Genomic DNA, 13,733 nt, shown 5'->3' on the forward strand with positions numbered 1-13,733 from the left:
GTGCAGTGGGGTGGTGAGCAGGAAAAAGCAATGAGTAATTTTGTGGCTGCTATGTTCTGATTGCTATAAACATGGATTTTTGGCTGTGAACTGAACTTCATTTGTCAAATATTAATAGGATTAATATGTAAATGACATTAGTTATGACGAAAATTTCCTCATATTTTTCTTCTTGCTTAATGGAATATTGTGAAAAGCTATTAGTATAGTTGTGAAACAAGATGTTTAATGAAGCCGGAGGTATAAAGCTAAATTAAAGTGCAAGAGCAGAAGACATTTAGCGTGATGCTTACTAAAGAAGTCCAATATAAATCTTGCATTATCTTGAAGTTCAGAGGCACTTTTGGAAAAAGCAATTGAAAAAATCTATTAAAATATTAACAGATTAATTTCTGCATACAGGTTGCATGACCTTCTAAACCTGATTTGCATTCAGATGTTAAAATCCTTCATATAAAACATAGTCTAACACTATTTAAATGAGTGCGTATTAGTAGCGTAATTTGCTTTTCAGTCTGCTATGGCAGTTAAGCTTAATATTTCAGAAGTAATTTTGATTATAACCTTTTTCTTTCTACTTCATAGCTCTAGGTCACGTTTCCATAACGGACACATTGTGGTATAGTAATATTTTCACAATAAAAACTGCTACTTCTGGCTAACCAGTACTAATGTATGAAAAAGTATCATTCCTACTTAGTCTCTCTAAAGGAAAAATGTCTGGAATACACCAGAGTTACTGTGTTTTAGAACATGTGTTAATTTTACTTGTTCCTTATTTTGTTTTTTAAAGTGGAGGAATGGAAGAATTGACACAAATTTGCTTGACTACATGGAGTTAAAGCAGCATGGTGACTTCACTGTCAAATAATGAGTTATTTAAAGCTTTATCAGGAGTTGGCTCTATCATTTGGGCTTAATTGTGAATACAGAATGATTTGAGCTTCGCCAAGGAACCTGTCTTTTCCCTATCTTTTTGAGCCTTTAAAGTTATTGTCTACAGATCGGCTTTCTATGATGTGATAAGATTACACTGTATAATGTTTGGAATTCATTAACAATGTTATTTTCAAGCTGATCAAATATTTATTGAACATCAGCGTGTCTCTGTATTCTGATCAAATCACTGAACCAGGCAAAAAGCTGATGTTTAGTCAGGACTGCAGCTCCTTGTTTGTTCAGGTGGTTTGAATCAGTAATTTAGAACTCTAAGCATAAAAATCAGCATTTATTATTTTATTTTCAGTTAAAAAGTTTTTTTGAAAAGGACGAATTTGCTTTTTTTGGTTGTCATCTTTTAGTTAGGGCATCACGGGCATCTGTCCATGGTTAGACACAGGTTGTGCAGGGTGAGGGACTTGATACAAGGTGTGTAAACTGCATGAAGTTGGAAAGCATTTGGATCATGTTTGGGAGTGGCACAAACTTTGCAGCCATTTTGTGTTCTTATGTATTTTCCATTCAATATTTAGATTTTTCTGTTTTCTCTCAACTATGAAAATGCCTTTCACAAATGACAGGTGTTTGGAAAGTACTGGTGTTTACCCAGGAGTTTTTCTTAGCCTGATCACTCTTAGGAGTACTTAGAAACCGCATCTCCCCATCTTTCCTTTATAAATGTAGGGACAATCGACTCATTTATAAAAAAACTGCCTGCTTTAAAATGTCAAGAATTTATACAGGAATTATGTCGAATTCTACAGGGGAAAAAAGCAGTACTGGCTACATTTGGTTTGATTTTCTAAAGAAAGGAAACCTAGTCATCTAAGACACTGAGTGCCACTGAAGAGATTTCATTGAAGCACCTTTTCTTAGCGGGATCTATACAGTCAAGTAAAATGCAATGCATCTTTCCCTTGCTGACCTGCGTTTGTCAAAGTTTCATCTATTGCATTAATTGATAGAAGTTTCTTACATGCCTCTGAATTCTTCAGACTCTCCAGACTTGATCAACCAATATAGTTTATACCTCAGCTTTAGCATCTGATTGTTTTACTGCTGCTTATAATCATTTTGCACTGCTCCTAAATGCATATTTTAAGTGCCCAAGTATGTTTCTCAGCCTTCAGAAATAATGAGCACTTAAACATTCAGTTCAGTGGCAACTACTTAATACAGTTTCTTAGGCTTGAAAGCCCTGCATATAAATAATCTTTCCTATGCAGTTAAAAACATAGGCTGGGTTTTTTTATAAAAGACATTCTAGAAATCAACAAGTAAGTTGTCTCAACTGGGTTCATAGGTATCAAACATTCTGCTAATACTGCAGAATTTCTCTAAACTATTTGTAGGAAAAATGCTTTTTCTCGGGAGCAGTGCAGTCACAGTTATGCTTCTAATCGGAAACGATTTGAAAAGTTCTCATCCTTAACAAGCATGGTTAGCTCACATTAGTCCCATTAGCTCTTAAAAGGCTAAATAATACTTTCTAAGCTGCAGAATTATGGTGTAGAACTTGATTTTAATGAGGCTGGATTTTTTTCTCTGTGATTCAGCTATTTCTTTGTGAACCTGGTTTGGCATCTTTGGATCTACACAATGGATGGCCGAGTGGTAGTTTGCAAACAGTACAATGGTTGTCCTAGGAAGGAGATGCTTGGCAAGGGCAGGATGGGATGATAGGGACAGTGATGGTTATTTCTAGCTACCTAAGGAGTGGAGCCAGTTGAAAACTAGTGTGGTCAGTGTCTGTGGGATGCCCAAGGACCCTTCATGTGCTTGGACCCCATCTAAGGGTTCACTTTCTGACTCTGAGGTATGTGGCATGGCAAATCTTGACCTCTATAAAGATTTCGGTGTGATAATCAGTTTGGCCAGCTCTGATGTATTTTAAATAACAACCAAATACAATCGATTAATGCAAGAGTAAACAATCATATATATTCTCTTACTGTCTGATAATATTTGGTCTTAGTATATAGTGTTGTCCTGGTGTTTTTTTCCTTTTAGTCGCTTTTGTGCATCAGTCTTCGCAATCACACACCCTGTTGTTAGAGCCTGGAGGCTTTTACTCTTGGACCTAATTCTCCTTTGTCTCCTAGATCATCTTCATTCTCTGCGCATACAATGCGTATCTCTGAAGCTGATTCACTAGTCATGAGTGACCACCACTAAATGCCATAAATGCCATCGTGTACAGCATAGTTTGTCTTCACCTCCAAGGATGTGAGTTAGGGATGAATCTGCCACTCGTAAAGCAGTCTTCCCAAATAACGTTTGCCTCAAACTTCGGTAGGAAAAGCTGGACTTTCTGCTTCTCGGCTAGGGAGTGTTGTTGGGCCCATGATCGAACTAGTATCTCTTTCTTCCAGTTCTCAGTGTCATGCTCAATATACAGCAAGAACAATCATTAATCACATTTACCCATCAATGACCAAGACACTTCTGGTGCCACGTTCCCTTTTGCTTAGCTTTTTACCAGGCAAAGAGAGTACATGGGGAAGAATGGGGGTATTGCAGTGATGGTCTATGGGGAATATGGGGAGGATATAAATTGTCTGTATGGATGCTTTGAGGAACCAAAGGAGCTGGAACTGAGAAGAGAAGCTGAAAGCAACAAAGGCAGGATACTTTAAGAAGCTAAGAGTCACAGATTAACTGCTGGTGGGATAACTTATTTCTTGAAGTAGATTTTAGTGTCTTATGTTTGGGTATTTTTTCTTTTTTGTTTTTGTGACAGATAAAGAAGTATGTTACAGTGAAAGTTTTTAATGATAGGGTTTGGATTTTTTTTTTGTGTGTAGTGTTTATGGTCATGTTACTATTTCTAGGTTTTTCAGCAAATTTACCTATTTTCCCAAAGGATCAGTCATGTAGGCTAACTTGGATCATTTGGTCTTATGACGCTGCTTGAATACAGCCAGTTGTGGGCTGTATATCTAGGAGCAAGTGTATAAAGTCCCAGCCAAAGGCATGAATCTGAAAAGAATTACTTCAGCCTTGTCAACAGCTTTCAGTGCAATGCAAAAGAATACAAAGTACATCTACACTTTCTTTTGTATACTGCTGTATACATAAGCAGTGAAAAGAATATTGGAGTGGTAGGTTCAGTTCTGTTGCCTAGTCTTCTAAAGGCTTTTGTGAAATTACACCGTGAAGATATGTACATTAGCCAACTGGAAAATTACCCATCAATGAGACTCAGACTTAGTCATTTTATCTTACAAAAGGAAATTACATGGAGAGCTGAGCTTTGGTCTAAACTAAGGCATTAACAAGACTCGGTGTAGAAATAAGCATACATTTTTGAGCACATGTGTAAGAAATGGCCGTGGTAACTTGCCTAGATACGTTGCGATTTCTTCATCACTTGGTATCTTGCATAATGGTACGCTGTAACCTGAATAGGAATTATAAACTTGATATAAACATTACTGTAGTTTGGATAGGAATTAAGAGCTTGATCTAAATGTTATTGTCCAAGTTTCTCTGTCCTGTGAGCAACAGAGCTGACTCACTGAGTGCAGTAATGGTTTCCAGTCCTAAAAATCTATGAATATACAATTGAGTCAATAGTAGCCTTTCATCTTGTGGTTTCTTGATCCATTGATGTGACTTGTTCACATAATCTGTCAACAGTGTTAGCAACTTCAGTTTCTTCAGCTCATCTGTGTCTGAGGTCTAGCCTGAAATGATTGGTTATAATAAATCCATTTGGTTCTTTAAAATGATCCAGGGTCTGTAGTGCAAGAAAATAAAAACACATTTTGGGTAATCATTCTGTCTTTATGTTTGCACAGCTGAATGCAATTAGATTGCGTAGGGCAGCAGCTGCCCTATGGATATTAAGAGGCCTCAGAATTAAGTAGACCTCTTCAGAGAAAAATATTTAACTGTTGTTTTGAGTGGGAAAGAGGAGCCAATGTGTTATTATAGGTTTGCAGTTGATAACTTTCTCCTTTCGAGTGAAAAGCTTTGGCTTGATGTTGAAGACAAAGTTGCTTGCAAACAGTTTAATTAAAACAGAGGAGAATACTGGTAATGGAAATAGATGGCTTTTACAACAGAGCAAATATTTCTTTCTGTTTGTGAACCTTAAGCATTCTAGAATGTTTTTAAAATGCTCTTAGTGTCTTCATCCTGGTAGGTACGTCTGTCTAAATACTAGGATATCATTTATGTAATGACAGAAGTTTCTTCTTGGTGTTAAAATATGAAATAGCAAGGTAGTTTATTTGAAACTTAAAATTATTGAAGAAGAAAATATACTTATTCTTATTAAATATATTTAACATATAAATATATTTATTTTTATAAATATTATAAATAATTTTTGCAAATATAAAACATTATGTATTAATAGGTATTTTTCATGTTTGAAGATACTTAATTTGAACTAATTGCATTTTCAGTGTGGTTAAATGCTAGTGATGTTTGCAATGTGGCAAACTATGTTTGGTGATTTAAAAGAAGTCCAATAGGTTCTCGGTAGCTGTCTTGGCTAACGCCATCCACCTCCTGCCCCATCTGCCCCTACTCCCCAGTGGTATTCAACCTGCCATGTCTCTTGGGCAAGCACGGTTATTCAAACAAATCTTCCCTGACCCTTCTGTGCCCTTTTTTCAACCTTCTTTCTGAATTGGTGTGTGTCTGCAGCTGCCGGCTTAGCAGCCCTCTAGGTATCTTGCAGGGCTAGGTCTGACCGGTTTACTGAGGGGAACTACAGCTGGCGAGGAGCAGCACTGTGCCGTTCAGAAGAAAAGAAAGCTGGGATTTTTGCTGGCTTCCTGTCATTTGGAGGTGGAAGGGCTGAGGGAGGATGTGGAGGAAGGGAAATGCAAGGTGGCCTACGTTGGGTTCTGCTGTATTTCAGGAGGATGGTATTTGGTAAGGGTCAGGGAGGTAGATGGAGCAGGGTGAGTAGGCTTTGTAAGATAGTAAGGCACCCTTGTCAAGGAAATCATCTCTTCCTCCTTTTAATGAGGCATGGACTTCTCTTTTGGTCGTCCTCTTCCTTTTCAGTAATGAACCATTTGTTATATCTAGACTTGCAGCTGAAGTTACTCAGTCTTCCAGGTGGGTGTCTTCATGGTGAGTCAACAACACCCCACAGCCCAGACTGCCTGCCCAGAATGCAGTCCCAGAAACGAACCGTACTCTTCCTCCTACAAAATACTAAGCAGCAAAGTCTATCCCAGTCAAAGCAGCTGTTTGGAATGAAAATTCATCCTCATTATGGGCTGCTAACATCCCCATTTTCCAGGCCTTCAGCTTTCTGCTGAACCACCCATTGAATGCAAATGCTGAGAAGATGCATGGCTTTAGGCAAAACGAAAACCTGCCTAGGAGGAATATCTGCAACTATCAAGAAACCTGCCAGTAAAAGTTCAGATAACAGAGCTTTGTTCTCTGAGGCCCTGCCTTTCTCTTGACCTGCAGGGAGAGGAAAAAAGAGTTGCCCCCTCTACGGGCAGCTGTGGAGGAAGGGGGCTACTAGACTCAGTACTTTTGGGACAGGGCAGGGGACTGGGGTTCAACATGACCAGCAACCCATCAGTTTGCCCTGCAGTGCTAAAATGGCCCATCAGAGTCTAGCAAAAAACCCTGCCTGTGGACCCACTTAAGCCTGTGGAATCGAATACGAATTTAGGAACCGCTGAGATTCAGCAGCCTACGGGCGGGTGCCAGAAGATGTGCTTTCTGCTGTCTTGTGTGATTATTGTGCATCCCAGGGTTTTGGATGTGCACCTCTGAGTTCTAGGTTAACTCATGTGCTCTTGCCTGAAGTTTGGGATCTCCTTAACAGGGGTACATTTGCCATGCTACTTCTGACCTATCTGTTGTCCCTGGCCTTCAGGCTCTTGAGCTCAGGTGATGCTGACTGATAGTGCTCTTGTACACTACAGCACTCTTCAGGTTAGTAACCTCTTGATTCTACCAGTTATGCTGCTGCTGGAGAAGCTCTTGGTCCACTAGCACTGGCTGACAAGTACTAACGGGCCAAGCTCAATATTTAGGTGTCTGAGGTGGTTGACGCTGCTGTTGGGTGAAGCCCTGGGTGGAATGGGAGGCTGTGAAAAAGAGGAATGCTGAAAAGAAAGAGCTGGGATTCTGCCAGGAGAGACTGTCCACAGAAGGTAGGGCATTTATAATACTACTACTGCTACTACTACTACTACTAGTAATAGTACAAAGATAGAAGAAAAGTTAGGTAGGTACTGAGTAGCTGGGTTGTAAAAATTTGAGGGCTGGGGTTTCATAGCCAACCTGAAAGCACCGACGGCATTATTTCTTTAAAGTAGCATTTCAGGATGTTGCAGAATATCTTCACAGCTCAGGTTCATCTGTGCTAGGTAGGTGCTGGGAAGCCTTGCGGTGGTACAGCCTTTGCCTTGGACTCTAGTGTCAGTATTGCGGGTTGAAGTGCATTAGCTGTGTCCCTGAAGGGAAACATCAAATTTTGTTTTGTGTACATGGAATCCAATTTGTGTGCACCAGAGCTGCCCAGCTATCTCAACTGACATACACTAAGTAGGAACAGCCAGGGGATTTGCTCTGAAAGTGCATTACTTTTGCAAACTAAAATGCTGTCAATATGGCTACTAGAAGAACAAGTGTTCAAAGAGAGATTACAGTTTGTAGAATAATTTAGGCTGGAAGGGACTTCAGGAGGTCAGCTAGTCCAGTCCTTTAAAGCTATTTGAGATAGTTTCTGATTTGTCATTGTACATTTCTGGTGTAGAGCTCTTACTTCTGTGGTTAGACTAGGCTGAAAGGTTTCAGACTGAAGCATGAACTTTGTATTTGAGATGATATGGGACCTGGTATGTTTTAGAAGTAGTCATGTACATGCATAGTTGTCAGGGGGTGGTGGTGAAGTTATCATTGCTATGAATGCTATATTTAAAATGCTAGGGAGTAGTTTGATCTCAGACAGATTGCTTTACATTTTGTTTTAGAATTAGAATGTAGAATAACTTCAGGCAGAACAGGTCTGCAGTATGCAGTGATTCATGTAAGGTGAAGTTTTCATATATTTAACAAGCAGAATGCTTGTTTGGCTCCAGCTCGTGTTTAAAGAAATTGATTTAGCACTTAGCATTCAAGCTCAAGAACTTGGTACTGCTGTATCGTGTGTATGGACGCACCCATTACAAAAACTAATCTCCTTCTCAGGTATTATTAATGTGGCCTTTGGTTGAATTCTCGCTTTAAGCTAGACTTCTGTGAATTTCTGGTTTTGGTAACATGGTAACAGAAGTCTGAGAGGGCTGTATAATTGCTCTTAATGTGAGTTTAGAGGTCTGATTGCTTATCTAAGCCATTGTAACTGTTTTGGAGAGATACCTGTAAACTACCTGTTACCTTTATCAGGTGTTCAGTGTTTACAAAGTGCTGTGAAGTGAGAAGGGTGCTGTTTGAAAATGGTCAAAACTAAGTGTAATAGCCAAAAGTGTTTGTTTATTGCCATTGCTTTCTAGGTTAAGATCTCTTTGGCTAACTTGAAGTGTGGTGCAGATAATTTTTCCTCAGTTTTTCTATTAATAGGACAAAATTTTAGCTGAGGTGTGTTTCACACTGTTGGTTCTAGAGGTAAAGATAGGTAAGTCCATCTTAAAGAATAAATACTTCCCTACTCTTCTTCAAGCAAGCCAGCCAATTAATTTTATAATTCAACTTGAATCAAAAACTGGATCCAGCAGTACAATTACAGGTATGCAGATCCATCCTGTCAAAAAATTTGTTCTTCATTACTGATCTTGTAATATTTTTTCCTGTCTGTTGTGAAGTTGGTTTCGTAGTGACTTTTAGGACAGTGTAACTTCTCAGTCTTGAAAAACAGAGTTTGAAAAAATCATATAGTAGACCTATGTGGAAAATACACATTGATGCCTAACCTTATGAGGGTAGAAAATACAACACCATTTAAAAAAACTGAGAGTGGGAGCAGGTGTCATGGAAGATCAGGAAAGAAGTAAGACCTGTAAGCTTGATGTCTGTACTGGACAAAGGAGTAGAAACAATAACAAGGGATACTACAGTTGATACCTGGATAAACATGATACAGTTGGGATAAATCATATGCCTTTTTGAAAGGAAGGTTATGCCTCTCCAACAACGGGATCAAAAATCATCTGAGTAAGGATAGTATGGTATTCTCTGCTAACACTTCCAGAAAGCCTGTGCAAAAGTTTCTAACAAAAAACTCTTGAAGAAACTAGAGGAGATGTGAGACTTAGAAGAAAAGGTTCTTGCACAGATAAGTAATAGGTTAAAAGTGGGTGTCAAGGCGTGGGGTACAGTTTAGGCCTCACCAGGGAGAGGAGTCACCCGTACTGCGCGTAAGCAAGTTGGAAAGCTGAGTGAACCATAAAGTGAGATTTTCTTGCTGGATCAGCAAGTGTTGGTGCTAAATGTGGAGAATTACAGTAAGCCCTTACAAGACTGGGTGGCTGAGCAACAAAACAGCACATAAACTTCTGTGTAGGTAACTGCAGAGTAATGTACATGGAGAAAAAACTTTTGTAACTGCACATGTAAAATGATAACCTCTATACGTGTTTCCATGCGTATAGAAGCACATGAAATTATAAGTAGCATAGAAGCAGTGGGGTTTGATTGTTCAGCATCTCTTTTAGTAAGAGTCTAGGGAGTGCAAGTCTTTGAAACCAACAATAGCTGGTTCAGAATAAAAGATGTTTTTTCTTGCAGTGTAGTCAGGTTGTACATGAAACATTATGCTGCAGGCTTAAGCAGCTGGTAGAAGTTTACATGGTCTTACTGGGGAGCTAGATGAGCTCACGCAGGGGAAACTGAAAATAACTAAATACGTAGGAATCACATTTGAATCACATCCATGTCAGGAAGTTTCTGAGCTTGAAAATGGATAGTCTCTAAATATCATATATGATTGCCCTGTTTTTCACCTTTCCTGAGCACATGCTGTTGGCTGTTTAGTTAGAATTAGGATGCTAGAGCTCTAGTAAGGACTTTCTTAGGTTCCTCTATAGATTTTCCTCAGGATTTCAGTGCCATGACTGAGAGAGATAAGAATTCATTTCCTAAAGGAACGTCTAGCATTTTAAGGGTTTATGTTCCAGGCAGAAGTAAATAGAAATAAGAAAGAGTCTGTGATCCTGAAAGAAGCCTGTGGTCCTTGCTTAAAGGCCTTTGAATTTTCTCACCTTGCTCAGAAGAAACCTTGATCTTTAGTTTTCCAGATGTGTTTCAATCCTATTTAAGGCTCCTGTTTACGGCTGGAAGGAAATATTTAGTACTTGTGAATGCAGGAGCAATCTGAATTTACCTTTTGGACCCAAATTACAGGATGTTTTTTGATTGAGACTAGTATTTCTGTACAAAAGAGAAAATCTCCTCTGTCTTGAAGACTGTTAGCCTTGTTTTATGTTCTCTGTAAAGGAATGATATGTAGAAGGATGGCTTGGAGCCTTATATTAAACCAGCTGAGATTGCTTTCTAAAGTCAGTTAGACTGGGTCTAGTCTTAATAGCTCATAAGGTCACAAACACATGACCTAGTGCTTAAAAAGGCATTGATTACTTGAGTATATATTAAGTCGTCTATCATTGTAAACACTCCAGTAATCCTGCTCAGAAGATTATCACAAGTCAATAAATTAGAAGCCATGACACACAGAGGAAAATATGCCTCTTTTTTATGTATGTATGATTGTTTTATTTATGTATGATTGACAGATGTCACTGTTACGGAATGTTTGAAGACCTCAGCCATGCTAAAAGACCCAAGACTAACCATTAAGATGAATCTTCTGTTCTATACAGCAAAATCAGTACCTGTTCCAACAACTTCAGCTACTCAGCTCTGCCCTGTGTTCCTTCATACTTGCTGTAGCGGTTGTTTCATAATTTAAATTTGCACTGTCTGTGCAGAATTTATCGCAAATCAAAGTGTTCCCCATAGTTCTCCTTTGATCTAAGTAGTAAATACCTAGTAGTAGTAATGGTCTCTGGCCAAATTAGAAACTGCAGATGAGAGAGAGTGACAAATGATGTCTTTGAAAACACTGTATTTTGTCCTGTTACTCCTGGGACATATTTTAGTAATAAAATTTACATAGAATGTAATTCCATATTCTTCCTATCTCAGATATAAGTACAAGAAAATGGCAGGAAAAGTTAACTGAAAAAGAAATTCCAGTGCCATCTACTTTTACTGTAATTCTCACTTTCAATGCATGCAACCAATTGAATATATACTAAAATAGTAAGTACTTTCTGTAAAATTGAATGTAAATACTTCAAAATATATATAAATACATTATCTGTGTATAAAAAAAGTTATAGAAAGTGATGATCTGAAAAGCCTAAATGCTTTACTGAACATCATAGTTCGTATATTCTGCTTTATCAATTTAATATCAGATAGTATGTATGGCATGAGTCCTTAAATGTTTTTAAAAACATACAGCACAATAGCAGATTTTTAGTAAAGGAAAGAACTAAGAAGCAAGATAAACTTCATTACTATAAGAATTTAAAGAGGACATAATTGGAAAGTTAAGATATTTCTGGTGAATGGAAAAGAGCCAGAGAAATCAGGGAGGGAATAGCAGGATTGTGGCAACTAAAGGAGTATTTCTTCAATGCTGAAAGATTTTCTGTTTTTTGTAAATTGCCTAAACAATACCTTCCTAAATCCCATTTTGTAAAGGTGTACAGGCAACTAGCTTTCTTCAAATACCTGCTGACGTTACAGCATGGAAATGATATGAAGGGGAAACAGGATGGAAAGAAAAGAAAGAAACATAGTCTCATAGCTTTACTGTCACACAGTACATTACTAGTTTTCTGATTGGAGTGAAATGAGGGTGTTGATTTGGTTTGGCAGGAGATCCAGATACGAGGTACCTTTTAAGAAAGTTGCTTTCCAAGGGACAATTTCCAACTAGAAGATGTCTGGGAAGGAATAAAATAAAAGATGTGGAAGGGGACCAGGCATAGTAAGATGTGTCAGAAGCAGCTCCTGTATGTTGTTCTAAGGACAAGGATAAATCATTTAAATTTTATTCATATGTTGAGGAGGAGAAGACTGTAGAGAAATTCAGTGCAGAGTTGTGCATGATTAGAATAGTGATTTGGGCAGGTGATTGATGCTGATGTCTGGGACCGCCAGAACTGAACACCTGAAGCTGTCGCTTTCAAACAATCTAAAAGCTATGATCAAAAAATAAGAGATAATATTCTCTAGCTAGCCATGTTCAAATTCCAGAAGAAACTTTTAGTTGATTATTTTTCTCATGCGTAGCAGAATTATGGCTAAAAATGTTTGGAACTACTTTGGGTTTTGAATTATGTAAAGCTTGCCTTTACTTACTGTCTAGCAAAAGTCAGACACGATCTTTTCATCAAGAAATGATAAGCCAAAGATATACTGCATTTTTTTGGGAAGAATAACTTTCCATTCTTAGATCAGAAAACAGAAATTTCTTCATCTGCTTTTGTCACTTCAGATCTAGAACTTTTAGGTTTAGCATTAGTAGATCTTCTGTCTTGCAAATATTTAGCATGGCATGGGTGCAATGTGATGCTCGCAACCACTGTGTTACCAAAAGACGCTGGACATTCCTGTGGGTTTTTTAGGTAAAATTGCATGAATTTTCTCATTGTGGATTAATAAATACCTATCAACCAGAAATTCTCATCTACATGTTATACTTTTACTTTTGCCTTATTCATATTAATACTGATTTTCTCCGTTGCCAAGAAAGGTATTGTAGTAAGGAGAGGGTTAGCAGGTTGGCTGTCACTATTAGCTGAGGATGAACAAGATGGTAGGTTAGTAAATTGAAGCAGATGATAGAAGAGACCATCAGAAACCAAAGCTCTAATTTAAGAGAAAATTGCTCTTTGCAACTTTTGGTTCAAGTATATACCCTTTCTCTTAAGCAACAGTGTTCCCTTATTTATATTCCTGTATGTCATGATGTTCTTTAATCTTTACATAACTTAAATTACTTTGGTATGAAAGAACATGCTTCTGATGGGCCTTTCTGATAGTTGGCAATATGGTGATTGCTGGCTTTTTCATGTTGTGTCAGCCAACAGCATGAATAATAAAAATATCATTCATAAAATGATTCAGAAATGTATCTTTTCTGTATGTCCTGTCAGTATTTTCATTTGTTTCTGTGCTCTCTTATTTTTTTCATGAAATTTTCCATTAGCCAGAGAGAGATAATGAAGTATGTTAATTTTTATGTCCCTTCTCAGCTTTTTATTATATGCAATGGCTTGTCTACAATGCTAAGCAGTTTTAAAAGGGACCAGGCAAATAAAGTAGTGAAGCACAACTACATCTGTGGTAATGGAATTCATTGTTTCAGTCAATAAGTATTGTAATTCATTAGAGACAGCTAATATAGTCTGAAATGCTGAATTGTTACTTTTAAAACCAGTGAAAACCAATAAGCATAATTAAACTGCTTTTCAATTTGCTACAGAAATACAAGCCTGGTCGATGTGATGATATTTTAAAATGGAAGCCACCCAGCCTGAACTCTGTTGATTTTCGTCTAAAGATAACAAGAATTGGTGGAGAAGGGTATGTAACCTCTTCCCTTTTAAAATGTATAGCACTCATGTGAATGTCCCTTAGCAGTGAATCTCTCCTGATATTTCTGGGCACTTCCTGGGGCTAAGCCTTTCTATATTCTGTAGAATTTGTTTACTGAAACTATAAGCTACTGTTGTAATCTGTGTTGTACTGAAAACAATGACAGATGTTTATAACATAAATTCACTCATTCTTAAGTT

The 13,733-nt window shown here is 37.9% G+C and overlaps 1 protein-coding gene across 4 annotated transcripts in view; it reads left to right on the forward strand.

Annotated features, from left to right (window-relative positions):
- RNGTT (RNA guanylyltransferase and 5'-phosphatase) overlaps positions 1-13,733 on the forward strand; it is a 193,437-nt gene that overhangs the window by 117,972 nt on the left and 61,732 nt on the right. For all 4 annotated transcript variants that reach the window (XM_055713704.1, XM_055713707.1, XM_055713706.1 and 1 more), the window contains one exon: positions 13,421-13,521. In XM_055713704.1, coding sequence (XP_055569679.1) covers positions 13,421-13,521 — 101 coding nt within the window. The remainder of the gene's footprint in view (positions 1-13,420; positions 13,522-13,733) is intronic.

The sequence above is a fragment of the Falco cherrug genome, chromosome 6 (genome assembly GCF_023634085.1).
Source record: "Falco cherrug isolate bFalChe1 chromosome 6, bFalChe1.pri, whole genome shotgun sequence".
NCBI lineage: Eukaryota > Metazoa > Chordata > Aves > Falconiformes > Falconidae > Falco > Falco cherrug.